The 19745-nt window shown below is 44.9% G+C and overlaps 1 protein-coding gene across 1 annotated transcript in view; it reads left to right on the forward strand.

Moving 5' to 3' along the window:
- The window catches only part of LOC311112106 (butyrophilin subfamily 1 member A1-like), a gene marked incomplete at both ends in the record, with an annotated part of 30927 nt that extends 14199 nt beyond the window's left edge, over positions 1–16728 (forward strand). The window contains 3 exons of the mRNA XM_084155083.1: positions 16222–16284; positions 16394–16442; positions 16539–16728. Coding sequence (XP_084011209.1) covers positions 16222–16284; positions 16394–16442; positions 16539–16728 — 302 coding nt within the window. The remainder of the gene's footprint in view (positions 1–16221; positions 16285–16393; positions 16443–16538) is intronic.
- Between the last annotated feature and the right edge of the window lie 3017 nt (positions 16729–19745).

Here is a 19745-nt window from a genome sequence, read left to right on the forward strand (position 1 = left end):
GTGTTGGCTTTGGGAATGACCAGTGAGATATACCTGCTGGAGCGCAGACTACGGGTGGGTGCTGCTATGGTGACCAATGAGCTAAGATAAGGCGGGGATTTGCCTAGCAGTGATTTATAGATGGCCTGGAGCCAGAGGGTTTGACGACGAACATGTAGTGAGGACCAGCCAACAAGAGCGTACAGGTCACAGTGGTGGGTAGTGTATGGGGCTTTGGAGACAAAACGGATGGCACTGTGATAGACTACATCCAATTTGCTGAGTAGAGTGTTGGAGGCTATTTTGTAAATTACATCGCCGAAGTCAAGGATCGGTAGGATAGTCAGTTTTACGAGGGCATGTTTGGCAGCATGAGTGAAGGAGGCTTTATTGCGAAATAGGAAGCCGATTCTAGATTTAACTTTGGATTGGAGATTCTTTATGTGAGTCTGGAAGTTGAGTTTACAGTCTAACCAGACACCTAGGTATTTGTAGTTGTCCACATACTCTAGGTCAGACCCGTCGAGAGTGGTGATTCTAGTCGGGTGGGCGGGTGCCAGCAGCGTTCGATTGAAAAGCATGCATTTAGTTTTACTAGTGTTTAAGAGCAGTTGGAGGCTACTGAAGGATTGTTGTATGGCATTGAAGCTCGTTTGGAGGTTTGTTAACACAGTGTCCAATGAAGGGCCAGATGTATACAAAATGGTGTCGTCTGCGTAGAGGTGGATCTGAGAGTCACCAGCAGCAAGAGCGACATCATTGATATACACGGAGAAAAGTGTCGGCCCAAGAATTGAACCCTGTGGCACCCCCATAGAGACTGCCATAGGTCCAGACAACAGGCCCTCCGATTTGACACACTGAACTCTATCTGAGAAGTAGTTGGTGAACCAGGCGAGGCAGGGGTTTTTAAGTTGTTTTTAAAAGTGTTAGGAGTATTTTTTATATCTGGTGTTTAACACCAACCTGTCCACCACCACATCCAATTCACTGAATTGTTGTCAAAGTAGGCTACTATTTCTACATTTTGTGTCAGACCTTGTCTGTACTAAATCTTTTTGAGAGAGGTTATCTACATTTTGAAATAGTCTCTGAATAGTTGTTTGCATTTTTAAATTGTTACAGAAGTAAGAGTCTTTGTCAATACAATAGCCTACATTGTGTGGGTTTTGAAATACGTTCTGAATATTGTCCTCTGGTCACATTTTGGATTATTTTTAAAATATTTGTACAATATAGTATATTTGGTACATTTTGAGGGAGTAATTTAAATACTGTAGGTTTTTTGTTGTGTTGAGTGTTAATCCTTTCTTGATAGTGAGTGTCTATACACAATGGAAGATAAAACAAGTATTATTCCTATTGACATGAATGTGGTGTCATATTAAAGAAGAGGTTGTGCTCTTTAAAACTAAGTTCACTTGTAATTGTCATTTGTTCTTTGTTTTTGAGCAATGTCTGTTTCTTTGAAATGTGTGAGAAAATATTTAAAAAATTACCTTGAAAATTCTCAGTAATCTACAGCAGCATTCTAGAGTTATATTGGGGTCTAAAGAGTTACAGTGGGGAAAAAAAGTATTTAGTCAGCCACCAATTGTGCAAGTTCTCCCACTTAAAAAGATGAGAGAGGCCTGTAATTTTCATCATAGGTACACGTCAACTATGACAGACAAATTAAGAAAAAAAAATCCAGAAAATCACACTGTAGGATTTTTAATGAATTTATTTGCAAATTATGGTGGAAAATAAGTATTTGGTCACCTACAAACAAGCAAGATTTCTGGCTCTCACAGACCTGTAACTTCTTCTTTAAGAGGCTCCTCTGTCCTCCACTCGTTACCTGTATTAATAGCACCTGTTTGAACTTGTTATCAGTATAAAAGACACCTGTCCACAACCTCAAACAGTCACACTCCAAACTCCACTATGGCCAAGACCAAAGAGCTGTCAAAGGACACCAGAAACAAAATTGTAGACCTGCACCAGGCTGGGAAGACTGAATCTGCAATAGGTGAGCAGCTTGGTTTGAAGAAATCAACTGTGGGAGCAATTATTAGGAAATGGAAGACATACAAGTCCACTGATAATCTCCCTCGATCTGGGGCTCCACGCAAGATCTCACCCTGTGGGGTCAAAATTATCACAAGAACGGTGAGCAAAAATCCCAGAACCACACAGGGGGACCTAGTGAATGACCTGCAGAGAGCTGGGACCAAAGTAACAAAGCCTACCATCAGTAACACACTACGCCGCCAGGGACTCAAATCCTGCAGTTCCAGACGTGTCCCCCTGCTTAAGCCAGTACATGTCCAGGCCCGTCTGAAGTTTGCTAGAGTGCATTTGGATGATCCAGAAGAGGATTGGGAGAATGTCATATGGTCAGATGAAACCAAAATAGAACTTTTTGGTAAAAACTCAACTCGTCGTGTTTGGAGGACAAAGAATGCTGAGTTGCATCCAAAGAACACCATACCTACTGTGAAGCATGGGGGTGGAAACATCATGCTTTGGGGCTGTTTTTCTGCAAAGGGACCAGGACGACTGATCCATGTAAAGGAAAGAAAGAATGGGGCCATGTATCGTGAGATTTTGAGTGAAAACCTCCTTCCATCAGCAAGGGCATTGAAGATGAAACGTGGCTGGGTCTTTCAGCATGACAATGATCCCAAACACACTGCCCGGGCAACGAAGGAGTGGCTTCGTAAGAAGCATTTCAAGGTCCTGGAGTGGCCTAGCCAGTCTCCAGATCTCAACCCCATAGAAAATCTTTGAGGGAGTTGAAAGTCCGTGTTGCCCAGCGACAGCCCCAAAACATCACTGCTCTAGAGGAGATCTGCATGCAGGAGTGGGCCAAAATACCAGCAACAGTGTGTGAAAACCTTGTGAAGACTTACAGAAAACGTTTGACCTGTGTCATTGCCAACAAAGGGTATATAACAAAGTATTGAGAAACTTTTGTTATTGACCAAATAATTATTTTCCACCATAATTTGCAAATAAATTCATTAAAAATCCTACTATGTGATTTTCTGGAAAAGAAAATTCTCATTTTGTCTGTCATAGTTGACGTGTACCTATGATGAAAATTACAGGCCTCTCTCATCTTTTTAAGTGGGAGAACTTGCACAATTGGTGGCTGACTAAATACTTTTTCCCCCCACTGTATACTCCCATGGGCAAAGAAACTCAAAAAGGGTGATGATATTAATTAATAGTAATTTCGATCCGAATGTGCAAATTGTCCAAACAGATACGCAAGGAACATGGATTATTTTAAATATGTTATTGGACCATAAACAGATATGGCTCATTAACTTTTACAGACCAAATAATGATGATCCTCACTTCTTTGACAATGTCTATATATATATATATATACACAGTGGGGAGAACAAGTATTTGATACGCTGCCGATTTTGCAGGTTTTCCTACTTACAAAGCATGTAGAGGTCTGTAATTTTTATCATATGTACACTTCAACTGTGAGAGACGAAATCTAAAACAAAAATCCAGAAAATCACATTGTATGATTTTTAAGTAATTAATTTGCATTTTATTGTATGACATAAGTATTTGATCACCTACCAACCAGTAAGAATTCCGGCTCTCACAGACCTGTTAGTTTTTCTTTAAGAAGCCCTCCTGTTCTCCATTCATTACCTGTATTAACTGCACCTGTTTGAACTCGTTACCTGTATAAACGACACCTGTCCACACACTCAATCAAACAGACTCCAACCTCTCCACAATGGCCTAGACCAGAGAGCTGTGTAAGGACATCAGGGATAAAATTGTAGACCTGCACAAGGCTAGGATGGGCTACAGGACAATAGGCAAGCAGCTTGGTGAGAAGGCAACAACTGTTGGCGCAATTATTAGAAAATGGAAGAAGTCAAAGATGACGGTCAATCACCCTCGGTCTGGGGCTCCATGCAAGATCTCACCTCGTGGGGCATCAATGATCATGAGAAAGGTGAGGGATCAGCCCAGAACTACACGGCAGGACCTGGTCAATGACCTGAAGAGAGCTGGGACCACAGTCTCAAAGAAAACCATTAGTAACACACTACGCCGTCATGGATTAAAATCCTGCAGCGCACGCAAGGTCCCCCTGCTCAAGCCAGCGCATGTCCAGGCCCGTCTGAAGTTTGCCAATGACCATCTGGATGATCCAGAGGAGGAATGGGAGAAGGTCATGTGGTCTGATGAGACAAAAATAGAGCTTTTTGGTCTAAACTCCACTCGCCGTGTTTGGAGGAAGAAGAAGGATGAGTACAACCCCAAGAACACCATCCCAACCGTGAAGCATGGAGGTGGAAACATCATTCCTTGGGGATGCTTTTCTGCAAAGGAGACAGGACAACTGCACCGTATTGAGGGGAGGATGGATGGGGCCATGTATCGTGAGATCTTGGCCAACAACCTCCTTCCCTCAGTAAGAGCATTGAAGATGGGTCGTGGCTGGGTCTTCCAGCATGACAACGACCCGAAACACACAGCCAGGGCAACTAAGGAGTGGCTCCGTAAGAAGCATCTCAAGGTCCTGGAGTGGCCTAGCCAGTCTCCAGACCTGAACCCAATAGAAAATCTTTGGAGGGAGCTGAAAGTCCGTATTGCCCAGTGACATCCCCGAAACCTGAAGGATCTGGAGAAGGTCTGTATGGAGGAGTGGGCCAAAATCCCTGCTGCAGTGTGTGCAAACCTGGTGAAGACCTACAGGAAACGTATGATCTCTGTAATTGCAAACAAAGGTTTCTGTACCAAATATTAAGTTCTGCTTTTCTGATGTATCAAATACTTATGTCATGCAATAAAATGCAAATTGATTACTTAAAAATCATACAATGTGATTTTCTGGATTTTTGTTTTAGATTCCGTCTCTCACAGTTGAAGTGTACCTATGATAAAAATTACAGACTTCTACATGCTTTTGTAAGTAGGAAAACCTGCAAAATCGGCAGTGTATAAAATACTTGTATTTGTATAAAAAAGTATTTAGTCAGCCACCAATTGTGCAAGTTCTCCCACTTAAAAAGATGAGAGAGGCCTGTAATTTTCATCATAGGTACACATCAACTATGACAGACAAAATGAGAAAAAAAATTCCAGAAAATCACGTTGTAGGATTTTTTATGAATTTATTTGCAAATTATGGTGGAAAATAAGTATTTGGTCAATAACAAAAGTTTCTCAATACTTTGTTATATACCCTTTGTTGGCAATGACACAGGTCAAACGTTTTCTGTAAGTCTTCACAAGGTTTTCACACACTGTTGCTGGTATTTTGGCCCATTCCTCCATGCAGATCTCCTCTAGAGCAGTGATGTTTTGGGGCTGTCGCTGGGCAACACAGACTTTCAACTCCCTCCAAAGATTTTCTATGGGGTTGAGATCTGGAGACTGGCTAGGCCACTCCAGGACCTTGAAATGCTTCTTATGAAGCCACTCCTTCGTTGCCCGGGCGGTGTGTTTGGGATCATTGTCATGCTGAAAGACCCAGCCACGTTTCATCTTCAATGCCCTTGCTGATGGAAGGAGGTTTTCACTCAAAGTCTCACGATACATGGCTCCATTCATTCTTTCCTTTACACGTATCAGTCGTCCTGGTCCCTTTGCAGAAAAACAGCCCCAAAGCATGATGTTTCCACCCCCATGCTTCACAGTAGGTATGGTGTTCTTTGGATGCAACTCAGCATTCTTTGTCCTCCAAACACGACGAGTTGAGATTTTACCAAAAAGTTATATTTTGGTTTCATCTGACCATATGACGTTCTCCCAATCCTCTTCTGGATCATCCAAATGCACTCTAGCAAACTTCAGACGGGCCTGGACATGTACTGGCTTAAGCAGGGGGACACGTCTGGCACTGCAGGATTTGAGTCCCTGGCGGCGTAGTGTGTTACTGATGGTAGGCTTTGTTACTTTGGTCCCAGCTCTCTGCAGGTCATTCACTAGGTCCCCCCATGTGGTTCTGGGATTTTAGCTCACCGTTCTTGTGATCATTTTGACCCCACGGGGTGAGATCTTGCGTGGAGCCCCAGATCGAGGGAGATTATCAGTGGTCTTGTATGTCTTCCATTTCCTAATAATTGCTCCCACAGTTGATTTCTTCAAACCAAGCTGCTTACCTATTGCAGATTCAGTCTTCCCAGCCTGGTGCAGGTCTACAATTTTGTTTCTGGTGTCCTTTGACAGCTCTTTGGTCTTGGCCATAGTGGAGTTTGGAGTGTGACTGTTTGAGGTTGTGGACAGGTGTCTTTTATACTGATAACAAGTTCAAACAGGTGCCATTAATACAGATAACGAGTGGAGGACAGAGGAGCCTCTTAAAGAAGAAGTTACAGGTCTGTGAGAGCCAGAAATCTTGCTTGTTTGTAGGTGACCAAATACTTATTTTCCACCATAATTTGCAAATAAAATCATTAAAAATCCTACAATGTGATTTTCTGGAGAAATACAAATCTCAATTTGTCTGTCATAGTTGACGTACCTATGATGAAAATTACAGGCCTCTCTCATCTTTTTAAGTGGGGGAACTTGCACAATTGGTGGCTGACTAAATACTTTTTTCCCCCACTGTATCTTGGCAAAGGAGAAATGCTCACTAACAGGGATGTAAACAAAGTTGTGCACAACATTTGAGAGAAATAAGCTTTTTCTGGGATAATTTACTTCAGCTCATGAAACATGGGACCAACACTTTACATGTTGCATTTATATTTTTGTTCAGTATAAGAGGGGCACCATGTCACGGATTCAGCCGAGGCTGCCCCTCCTCCTTGCTCGGGCAGGCTTCGGCGTTCGTCGTCACCGGAGTACTAGCTGCTACCGATCTATGTTTCTGTGGTCTACTTGTTTTGTCTTCATTGTACACACCTGGTTCCCATTATGTCTATGATTTGTTCCCTATTTAACCCTCTGGCTCCCACTGTGTTGTGTGTGTGTTTGTTCTATGTTTGGTATTATCGACTGGTGAGCGGGATTGTCCTCCCTGCGTGGATTGTATGTTCATTTTATATTTACGTGTAAAGTACGTTGTCAACTAGCTCTGTGTCCTGTGCCTGACTCCGTCCTACCGCTACACACGGACGCCTGACAGAAACACGCACCTCAAATGGAGTCAGCAGGTACATTAATTCCTTCCGGATCAGTGGAGGAACGCGTCCAACAGCAGGCGACCATGATACAGACTCTCAGCACAGCAATGGAGCGTGTGTTGAACACCATGGAGCGATGGGAGAGAGGTGGTTTTCCTACACCTCCTCCAACTACACAGTAACCCACACCGCTGTCCACCCCATTCATCACCTGGGTCCAGTGGGATCCGGCTCTCGCTCCCGAGGGCATATGATGGTACAGCTGCCGGGTGCCAGGGTTTTCTGCTCCAGGTAGAGCTCTACCTGGCGACCATCCACCCGGCTCCCTCATCTCCTGTCTGTCGGGGAGAGCGCTCGAGTGGGCCAACGCTGAGTGGGGAGGAATAGACGCGGCGTCGGTGCGCTATGAAAATGTCACTCGCCGCTTCCGGGCGGTATTCGATCATCCACCGGAGGGAAGAGCGACGGGGGAACGTCTGTTCCACCTCAGACAGGGGAAGAGGAGCGCACAGGACTTCGCACTGGACTTCAGGACCCTGGCTGCCAGCACGGGATGGAATGAGAGGGCCCTGATTGACCACTACCAATGCAGCCTACGGGAGGATGTTCGTCGGGAGCTGGCCTGCAGGGACACCACCCTTAACCTGGACCAGCTGGTAGATTTGTCGATAAGGCTGGATAACCTGTTGGCCACCCGCGGACGTACGGATCAGGGTCTGTCCATTCCATCCCCCAGCACATCCGACCCTACACCGATGGAGCTCGGAGGTGCTGCTCTCAGGGAGACCGGAAGGGGGGCCGTCTCCTGCACCAACTGTGGCCGCAGAGGACACACTGCTGGTCGGTGCTGGGGAGGGTCCTCAGGGAGTTGAGGCAGCAGACAGAGCACTGGTGGACCGTCCAAGGGGAGTAGGCACCCGACTCACCCAGAGCGCCCTGTTGCGCACATGTGTATTGCCATCGAATTTCCGGAGTTTTCCCCACATTCCCAGCATAAGGCGCTCGTAGATTCAGGCGCAGCTGGGAACTTTATTGATCGTATGTTTTCCCGTAGATTAGGGATTCCTACTGTTCCTGTTGATGTGCCCTTCCCCGTACATGCCTTAGATAGTCGCCCTTTAGAGTCAGGCCTGATTAGGGAGGTCACAGCTCCACTCTGGATGAAAATGCAGGAGGGTCATGAGGAGAGAATTAGTCTCTTTCTGATTGGGGCTTCCCTGGTTAACCTCTCATGCCCCCATGATTTCATGGCAACAGAGAGCTCTCAAGGGATGGTCACGTCAGTGCTCGGGGAGGTGTGTAGGTGTTTCCATAGGTGCAACTACGGTGGAAAGTCCAAACCAGGTCTCCACTATGCACATTCCCCCCAGAATATGCCGATTTGGCTCTCGCCTCAATTACCACCCCATCGACAGGGGGATTGTGTGATAAATCTCCAGGTAGGCCCTGCACTTCCCCGGAGTCACGTGTATCCTCTGTCATAGGAAGAGACGGCTGCTATGGAAACATATGTCTCCGAATCTCTGGGACAGGGATACATTCGGCCTTCCACTTCACCTGTCTCCTCAAGTTTCTTTTTTGTGAAGAAGAAGAATGGAGGTTTACGCCCGTGCATTGACTACCGTGGTCTCAATCAGATCACTGTTAAGTACAGTTATCCACTACCTCTCATTGCTAGTATGACGGAGTCTTTGCATGGGGCGCGCTTCTTCACCAAATTGGATCTCAGGAGCGCGTACAACCTGGTGCGTATCCGGGAGGGGGATGAGTGGAACACGGCATTTAGTACCACATCTGGGCACTATGAGTACTTCGTTGTTTTGTTGTTTTTTGTTGTTTTTGTCATTTAGCAGACGCTCTTATCCAGAGCGACTTACAGGAGCAATTAGGGTTAAGTGCCTTGCTCAAGGGCACATCGACAGATTTTTCACCTAGTCGGCTCGGGGATTAGAACCAGCGACCTTTCGGTTACTGGCACAACGCTCTTAACCACTAAGCTACCTGCCGCCCGTCATGCCTTACGGGTTGATGAATGCTCCATAAGTTTTCCAATCCTTTGTTGATGAGATTTTCAGGGACCTGCATGGACAAGGTGTAGTGGTGTATATAGATGACATTCTCATATACCCCGCTTCACGAGCCGAGCATGTGTCCCTGGTGCGCAAGGTGCTTGGTCGACTGTTGGAACATGACCTGTACGTCAAGGCGGAGAAATGTCTGTTCTTTCAAAAGTCTGTCTCCTTCCTAGGGTACCACCTGTCCGCATCAGGGGTGGAGATGGAGATTGATCGCATTTCGGCCGTGCGTAATTGTCCGACTCCAACCTAGGTTAAGGAGGTGCAGCGATTCTTAGGGTTTGCCAACTACTACCGGAGGTTTATCCGGGGCTTTGGTCAGGTAGCGGCTCCCATTACCTCCTTGCTGAAGGGGGGACCCGTGCGACTGCAGTGGTCAGCTGAGGCGGACAGGGCTTTTGGTCACCTGAAGGACCTGTTTACCTCGGCTCCAGTGCTGGCTCATCCGGATCCCTCCTTGGCCTTCACAGTAGAGGTGGACGCGTCCGAGGCTGGGATAGGAGCTGTACTGTCTCAGCGCTCGGGTACGCCACCAAAGCTCCGCCCCTGTGCTTTCTTTTCGAAGAAGCTCAGCCCGGCGGAGCGCAACTATGATGTGGGGGACCGGGAGCTGTTAGCTGTGGTTAAGGCTCTGAAAGCGTGGAGGCATTGGCTTGCGGGGGCTAAACACCCATTCCTCATTTTGACTGACCACCGCAATCTGGAGTACATCCGGGCGGCGAGGAGACTAGGCAAGGTGGGCCATGTTTTTCACCTGTTTTGTGTTCACCCTTTCTTACAGACTAGGTTCCCAGAACGCTAAGGCAGACGCTCTGTCCCGGCTGTATGACACAGAGGAGAGGTCCATGGAGCCCACTCCCATACTTCCGGCTTCGTGTCTGGTGGCACCGGTGGTGTGGGAGGTTGACGCGGACATCGAGCGGGCGTTACGTACAGAGCCCACTCCCCCCCAGTGTCCAGAGGGTCGTATGTATGTGCCGTTAGATGTCCGCGATCGATTGATCTATTGGGCTCACACGTCACCCACCTCTGGTCATCCTGGCATCAGTCGGACAGTGCACTGTCTTAGTGGGAAGTACTGGTGGCCCACTTTAGCTAAGGATGTGAGAGTTTATGTTTCCTCCTGCTCGGTGTGCGCCCAGTGTAAGGCACCTAGACACCTGCCCAGAGGGAAATTACAACCCCTACCCGTTCCACAACGGCCGTGGTCCCACCTATCGGTGGATTTTGTTACGGACCTTCCCTCGTCACAAGGGAACACCACGATCCTGGTCATTGTGGATCGGTTTTCTAAGTCCTGTCGTCTCATTCCTCTGCCCGGTCTCCCTACGGCCCTACAGACTGCGGAGGCCCTATTTACGCACGTCTTCCGGCACTACGGAGATATGGATCACTCTGTTCAATTTGTATGGCCTTGCCGCGAAGAAAATGTATCTGCAGTCTGTTAGCAAGTCCTGTAATTTATAGGGATACTCACAGAGAGCGGGCCGATTAGTCCGGACAGGGAATCACGGGACCATCCTGTTGATTCTGAGAATTCAGCACAGTCATGTCCCTTTGAGATAAATCTAAGATTTAGATAAAGATAAATCAGAATGTTTCTACTGTACAGAAAACAGTTCAACAGCCCCTAGGATTACATTTCTTTAGCCAGTAGGTTCTAAATATTTGTATTTCATTTTTTTATTTAACCTTTATTTAACTAGGCAAGTCAGTTAAGAACAAATTCTTATTTACAACAACGGCTTAAAAAAAGGCAAAAGGCCTCCTGCAGGGACGGGGGCTGGGATTAAAAAAATTAAAAAATATAAATATAGGACTAAACACACATTACAACAAGAGAGACAACACAACACTACATAAAGAGAGACCTAAGACCACAACATAGCATGGCAGCAACACACGACAACACAGCAAGGTAGCAACCCAACATGAAAACAACATGGTAGCAACACAACAAGGCAGCAGCACAACATGGTAGCAGCACAAGACATGGTACAAACATTATTGGGCACAGACAACAGCACAAAGGGCAGGAAGGTAGAGACAACAATACATCACGCGAAGCAGCCACAACTGTCAGTAAGAGTGTCCATGATTGAGTCTTTGAATGAAGAGATGGAGATAAAACTGTCCAGCTTGAGTGTTTTTTGCAGCTTGTTCCAGTTGCTAGCTGCAGAGAACTGGAAAGAGGAGCGACCCAGGGATGTGTGTGCTTTGGGGACCTTTAACAGAATGTGACTTGCAGAACGGGTGTTATATGTGGAGGATGAGGGCTGCAGTAGGTATCTCAGATAGGGGGAGTGAGGCCTAAGAGGGTTTTGTAAATAAGCATCAACCAGTGGGTCTTGCAACGGGTATACAGAGATGACCAGTTTACAGAGGAGTATAGAGTGCAGTGATGTGTCCTATAAGGAGCATTGGTGGCAAATCTGATGGTCGAATGATAAAGAACATCTAGCCGCTCGAGAGCACCCTTACCTGCCAATCTATAAATTGTGTCTCCGTAATCTAGCATGGGTAGGATCTGAATCAGGGTTAGTTTGGCAGCTGGGGTGAAAGAGGAGCAATTATGATAGAGGAAACCAAGTCTAGATTTAACCTTAGCCTGCAGCTTTGATAGGTGCTGAGAGAAGGACAGTGTACTGTCTAGCCATACTCCCAAGTACTTGTATGAGGTGACTACCCCAAACTCTGAACCCTCAGAGGTGGTAATCACATCAGTGGGGAGAGGGGCATTCTTCTTACCTTTGTTTTGGAGGTGTTCAGAACAAGGTTAAGGGCAGAGAAAGTTTGTTGGACACTAAGAAAGTTGTAGAGCGTTTAACACAAAATCCGGGGAGGGGCCAGCTGAGTATAAGACTGTATCATCTGCATATAAATGGATGAAAGCGCTTCCTACTTCCTGAGCTATTTTGTTGATGTAAATTGAGAAGAGTGTGGGGCCTAGGATCGAGCCTTGGGTTACTCCCTTGGTGACAGGCAGTGGCTGAGATAGCAGATGTTCTGACTTTGGACACTGCACTCTATGAGAGAGGTAGTTAGCAAACCAGGCCAAAGACCCCTCAGAGACACCAATACTCCTTAGCCGGGATGGGATGGCCTACCGTATCAAAAGCTTTGGCCATGTCAATACAAACAGCAGCACAACATTGCTTAGAATCAAGGGCAATGGTGACATCATTTAGGACCTTTAAGGTTGCAGTGACACATCCATAGCCTGAGCGGAAACCAGATTGCATACCAGAGAGAATACTATAGACATCAAGAAAGCCAGTCAGCTGAATATTGACAAGTTTTTCCAACACTTTTGAATAACAGGGCAAAATAGAAATTGGCCTATAACAGTTAGGATCAGCTTGATCTCCCCCTTTAAATAAAGGACGCACCATGGCTGCCTTCCAGCAATGGGAACCTCCCCAGAGAGGAGAGACAGGTTAAAAAGGTCAGAGACAGGCTTGGTGATGATAGGGGCTGCAACCTTAAAGAAGAATAGGTCTAAACCATCTGACCCAGATGTTTTTTTGGTGTTAAGTTTAAGGAGCTCCTTTAGCACCCCGGACTCCGTGACCGCCTGCAGGGAGAAACTTTGTAGCGGGGCAGGGTAAAAAGAGGGAGGAGCATCAGGGCTAGTCGCATTAGAAGGACTGGGAGATGAGGAAATGTTGGACGGGCAAGGAGGCATGGCTGAGTCAAATAGGAATCCTGACTTAATGAAGTGGTGATTAAAGAGCTCAGCCATGTGCTCTTTGTTAGTAACAACCACATCATCAACATTAAAAGACATGGGCAGCTGTGAGGAGGAGGGTTTATTCTCCAGGTCTTTAACCGTTTTCCAGAACTTCTTGGGATTAGACCCACAGAGAGAGAACTGCTCCTTAAAGTAACTAGCCTTAGCCTTCCGGATAGCCTGAGTGCACTTATGTATCATTTGCCTGAACGAGAGCCAGTCAGCCTGAGTAAGCATGTGCCGAGCCTTTCGCCAAATGGAGTCGTAAAAGGAGAAGGGGAGAGCAGTTTATAACAACTGTAAATCTTGGCTTGGAGGGCGCGTGACCCTCCTTGTGGGCTCTCGCTAAAACAGTAGGAAAAAGCTTTTCAGCTGTTTGAAAAATGCAAAGTTCAACACCACCCAGCCATCCTCACGTACTTTGTGCCCCCTCAGATTGGGGTGCATGACGCTCTTGTAAATAGATATGCTTTTATATGTCAGAGGGTCATGAATCTATAGCCCTCAAATTAAAATATGGACCTTGAAGCCGGTTCCCCTGCTCTTCTTATTATTCCCCTTTAATTACCCCCTCTCCATTAGAAATACTTTCTTTCGCTCCAATCATATCATTGCTTTAATCTTAAAATATGTGATTTTATATTGTTAGGTTTACCTCCTGTCATCCAAAGTTCAGATTCACAGGGTCTCTATGTTTATTCGTCTCTACTTTTACAATTCATATTGGCTGGATAAACATGATGGACAAATAGCAGATTAATTTCACGATTCCACTTTACAGCAGGACCCTGCATCTACGTATGTTTTCATTGTGGTTGATGAAAAAAAGTGTTCAAAGAGTACTGCTAACACAAATACTTACCTACTTACTTACAGTACCCGTCAAAAGTTTGGACACACCTACTCATTCAAGGGTTTTTCTTTATTTTTACTATTTTCTACATTAAAACTATGAAATAACACATATGGAATCATGTAGTAACCAAAAAAGTGTTAAACAAATCCAAATATATTTTATATTTGAGATTCTTCAAATAGCCACCCTTTGCCTTGATGACAGCTTTGCACACTCTTGGCATTCTCTCAACCAGATTCACCTGGAATGCTTTTTCAACAGTCTTGAAGGAGTTCCCATATCTGCTGAGCACTTGTTGGCTGCTTTTCCTTCACTCTGCCGTCCGACTCATCCCAAACCATCTCAATTGGGTTGAGGTTGGGGGATTGTGGAGGCCAGGTCATCTGATGCAGCACTCCACCATTCTCCTTCTTGGTAAAATAGCCCTTACAAAGCCTGGAGGTGTGTTGGGTCATTGTCCTGTTGAAAAACAAATGATAGTCCCATTAAGCCCAAACCAGATGGGATGGCGTATCGCTGGAGAATGCTGTGGTACCCATGCTGGTTAAGTGTGCCTTGAATTCTAAATAAATCACAGACAGTGTCACCAGCAAAGCACCCCCACACCATAACACCTCCTCCTCCCTACTTTACAGTGGGAAATAGACATGCGGAGATTATCCGGTCACCCACACCACGTCTCACAAAGAAATGGTGGTTGGAACCAAATATCTCAAATTTGAACTCCAGACCAAAGGACACATTTCCACCAGTCTAATGTCCATTGCTTGTCTTTGTTGGCCCAACCAGGTCTCTTCTTCTTATTGGTGTCCTTTAGTAGTGGTTTCTTTGCAGCAATTCGACCATGAAGGTTGATTCACACAGTCCCCTCTGAAGGGTTGATGTTGAGATGTGTCATTACTTGAACTCTGCAATTTTTTAGGCTGGTAACTCTATTGAACTTATCCTCTGCAGTAGAGGTAACTCTGGGTCTTCCATTCCTGTGGCGGTCCTCATGAGTGCCAGTTTCATCATAGCGCTTGATGGTTTTTGCGACTGCACTTGAAGAAACTTTCAAAGTTCTTGAAATGTTCAGTTTTGTCTGACCATGTCTTAAAGTATTGATGGACTGTCGTTTCTCTTTGCTTATTTGAGCTGTTCTTGCCATAATATGGATTTGGTCTTTTACCAAATAGGGCTATCTTCTGTATACCCCCCCAGTACCTTGTCACAACACAACTGATTGGCTCAAACGCATTAAGAAGGAAAGAAATTGCACAAATTAACTTTTAAGAAGGCACACCTGTTAATTGAAATACATTCCAGGTGACTACCTCATGAAGCTGGTTGAGAGAATGCCAAGAGTTTGCAAAGCTGTGATCAAGGCAAATGGTGGCTATTTGAAGAATCTCAAATATAAAATATATTTTGATTTGTTTAACACTTTATTGGTTACTACATGATTCCATATTTGTTATTTCAAGGTTTTGATGTCTTCACTATTATTCTACAATTTAAAATATAGTACAAATAAAGAAAAACCCTTGAATGAGTACATACCGTTATTTACTAATCTACTTGCTTGCTACTTACTTATTTGCTTACTTACCTACCATGTTTCATAAGTGGTAGGTGTATGGCTTCCTCACACTTCACTTCCTATGTTTTCTGTCATGATAATAATGTCCTACATATGTATGCATTCTGGAGAGAGACGCACCATATATTCGACACACTCCCCTCCCCTTCTTCACACATTATCTTCACACATATTTTAGACTATTTTCACTGACAGCTGCAATTCAATCAGATAGACCTACTGCCACACGCACTATGCAAATCGTGGGCTTCCCAAACACACTTGTGAATTGAAACAATCCAAAGCAAAAAAATATATAATAATGATCCTCTGTGGCTAAGCCATGCTCCCTGGTGAAGTATTTTCAATGATTTTATTTAGACAGGAGTAATTATATAATGTTGGCGAAATATACATTTACTTTAGGCAATCCATCATCCTAACAGTGCAACTTTCTTCTCCAATTCGCAAGAGGCTGAAAACCAGAGAGCTGTATATATTGACGAGATACTCATGTCTCTGTCCTAACAGTGGGAGTCGTTGTCCCAAAGGTGGGAAGGCAGGAGACATGCTTAGGTCTGAATATTATTCCCATAGAAACGCATTGGGCTTATACTGGACAGATTTTGACGAGAGTGAGCCCTCTCGCTTCGCCGATTCCTCTCTGCTGAAACTATTTCATTGGAGAAAGAATCCTAGCGAGCGAAACATATGTAGCCCATGTATCTGATTCTGTCTTGCCAGAAATAGTATGACATGCCATACTCTTTTGGTCCAGACAGCATCAGATACATGGTCTAAACATACTAAGGCACGCATCAGTCAAATATATTATCAATATTTTATTTGGACCGACAAGGAGGTACGGTAGGGCGGGCCAGGCCACCTAAGGCCCGTCCATAACGCCGGCCCTGTCTTTACCACAGGGTTGTGTCTGAAGATGGTGATACTGGCTGTCCTCACTGTTCCCATCACATCTCAAAAGCCTGGTGAGAATGTTTACACCCAGTTAATTTCAAAAGTTTCCATTTGCAGGATAAAACAGTCTGAGAATCCCTCTCAAATATTTCATCTCTATAACGCTATCTCTTACCCAAGGTCTAGATGACTTCTCTGTGTCAGTTCCTGATGGTCCAATCAGGGCATGGTCAGGCTCCCCTGTCTCTGTACTTTGAGAACTCTCACCTCTCTTCAACGCAGAGCCATTGGAGGTTCGCTGGTACCAGCCCTAAAACTCCTACAGCCCTGCCTTGTTATACGAGGACCACAAGATCCAGAAGGCCCCTGTGGACCGCCTAGTGTCTCTAACTGGGGGGTTGGAGAGGGAACGTGTCCCTGAGACTGGAGAGGGTCACACTGGAAGACAGAGGAATATGTGTGCCGTGTCTGCAGCGAACAATGGTTCGACAAGGCCAGTGTGTTCCTCACAGTGAATGGGAAGTGGCTGCGGACAGGTACACAGAACATACTGTATGCCTTGTCCTGTCTCTTCATTACATTTTACATTTTAGTCATTTAGCAGACGCTCTTATCCAGAGCGACTTACAGTTAGTGAGTGCATACATTATTAAATTTTTCATACTGGTCCCCCGTGGGAAACAAACCCACAACCCTGGCGTTGCAAACGCCATGCTCTACCAACTAAGCTACCGCCCATTCCCTCCCCTACCCTGGACGAATTGTGCGCCGCCCCATTGGTCTCCCGGTTGCGGCCGGCTACAGCAGAGCCTGGATTCGAACCAGGATCTCTAGTGGCACAGCTAGCACTGCAATGCAGTGCCTTAGACCACTGCGCCACTCGGGAGACTAGATAGTAGAGAGAATGATTTATTTCATATTTTATTTATTTAATCACATTCCCAGTGGGTCAGAAGTTTACATACACTCAATTAGTATTTGGTAGCATTGCCTTTAAATTGTTTAACTTGGGTCAAACGTTTCGGGTAGCCTTCCACAAGCTTCCCACAATAAGTTGGCTGAATTTTGGCCCATTCCTCCTGACAGAGCTGGGGTAACTGAGTCAGGTTAGTTGGCCTCCTTGCTCGCACAAGCTTTTTCAGTTCTGCCCACACATTTTCTATAGGATTGAGGTCAGGGCTTTGTGATGGCCTCTCCAATACCTTGACTTTGATGTCCTTAAGCCATTTTTCCACAACTTTGGAAGTATGCTTGGGGTCATTGTCCATTTGGAAGACCCATTTGCGACCAAGCTTTAACTTCCTGACTGATGTCTTGAGATGTTGCTTCAATATATCCATCTAATTTTCCTTCATCATGATGCCATCTATTTTGTGAAGTGCACCAGTCCCTCCTGCAGCAAAGCACCCCCACAGCATGATGCTGCCACCCCTGTGCTTCATGGTTGGGATGGTGTTCTTCGGCTTGCAAGAGACCCCCTTTTTCCTCCAAACATAACGATGGTCATTATGGCCAAACAGTTCTATTTTTGTTTCATCAGACCAGAGGACATTTCTCAAAAAAGTACGATCTTTGTCCCCATGTGCAGTTGCAAACCGTAGTCTGGCTTTTTTATGGCTGTTTTGGAGCAGTGGCTTCTTCCTTGCTGAGCGGCCTTTCAGGTTATGTTGATATAGGACTCGTTTTACTGTGGATATAGATACTTTTGTACCTGTTTCCTCCAGCATCTTCACAAGGTCCTTTGATGTTGTTCTCCCAAGGATGAACCAGACTTGTGGAGGTCTACAAAAATATTTTCTGAGGTCTTGGCTGATTTCTTTTGATTTTCCCATGATGTCAAGCAAAGAGGCACTGAGTTTGAAGGTAGGCCTTGAAATACATCCACAGGTACACCTCCAATTGACTCAAATGATGTCAATCAGAAGCTTCTAAAGCCATGACATCATTTTCTGGAATTTTCCAAGCTGTTTAAAGGCACAGTCAACTTAGTGTATATAAACTTCTGACCCACTGGAATTGTGATACGGTGAATTATAAGTTAAATAATCTGTCTATAAACCATTGTTAGACAAATTACTTGTGTCATGCACAAAGTAGATGCCCTAACCGACTTGCCAAAACTATAGTTTGTTAACAAGACATTTGTGGAGTGGTTGAAAAACAAGTTTTTAATGACTCCAACCTAAGTGTATGTAAACTTCCGACTTCAACTGTAGTAATATAACACAATCCAATGAGTAACCATGTAAGTGAATGTATGAATGAAATCCTATTATTTTCTCTTAGTGGACATCACTTTGGACCCACTGACTGCTCACTCAAAGCTAGAGGTGTATTCCAGAAAAAATATGGTTAGTTCTAAAAATGAGGGCGGTTACGATTCCAAATATCCTTATGTCCTTAGTGAGAACAAATTCAGCCCAGGACAGACATACTGGGAAGTGGTGGTGCAGTCTTCATGGAAACATACATGGTATGTTGGGGTAGCCACCACAGACGCAGTCAAGCATAAGGCTGTTGTCCCCTTAAACGCTGGGAATGGTTTCTGGATTCTAAGCTATAAAAAAGGAAACGGTTATTGTGTCTCTGCAGACCCTCCATCACCATTATCTGGAATTAAAAACCTTGAAACACTGGGAGTGTTCTTAGATTGTGACAGACAGAAGCTTTCCTTTTATGATGCTGATTCAGAAGTACATCTCTACAGTTTTGCTGACGTGTCATCTAACTCGAACACATTCTTTGCTGTATTTAGCCCTGGATTAGACCGACGTCCCTTAACAATTAAATGATTGTAGATGACAAAGGTGGAAACATCCCACAATAATAATCATGTTAAATATTACTGAACAACAAATAGTCTGTACAATCAAATCACATTTTATTCGTCACATGCGCTGAATACAATAGGTGTAGACTTTAAAGTGAACTGCTTACTCACAAGCCCTTTCCCAACAAAGCAGAGTCAAAATAAAAAACATTGCAAAAAAATAAAAAGGAAATATTAATACAATCAAATAATAATGAGGCTATATACAAGTACTGAGTCAATGTGCAGGGATACGATGTAGTTTAGGTAATTTAGGTCATATGTACATGTAGGTGGGGTAAAAATGAGTAGGCAATCAGGATAGATAATAAACAGAGTAGCAGCAGTATATCTGAAGTGTGTGAAGGAGTGTGAAGGAGTGGGTGTGTGTGGTATCAATACGCATGAATGTGTGGGCATATGTAGTGTGTGTGTTTGTGTGTGTGTGTGTGTGTTGGAGTATTAGTGTAGTATGTGTGAGTGTGTGGGTAGAGTCCAGTGAGTGTGCATAGAGCCTGTGCAAGAGAGTCAGTGCATAAAAAGGTTGGTCAATGCAAATAGTCCGGGTAGCCATTTGATTAACTGTTCAGCAGTCTTATGGCATTGGGGTAGAAGTTGTTCAGGAGCCTTTTGGTCCCAGACTTGGCGGTCCGGTACCGCTCGCCATGCGGTAGCAGAGAGAATAGTCCATGACTTGGGTGGCCTGAGTCTGACAATTTTTAG

This window comes from Coregonus lavaretus (genome assembly GCF_964263955.1).
Source record: "Coregonus lavaretus genome assembly, chromosome: 38".
NCBI lineage: Eukaryota > Metazoa > Chordata > Actinopteri > Salmoniformes > Salmonidae > Coregonus > Coregonus lavaretus.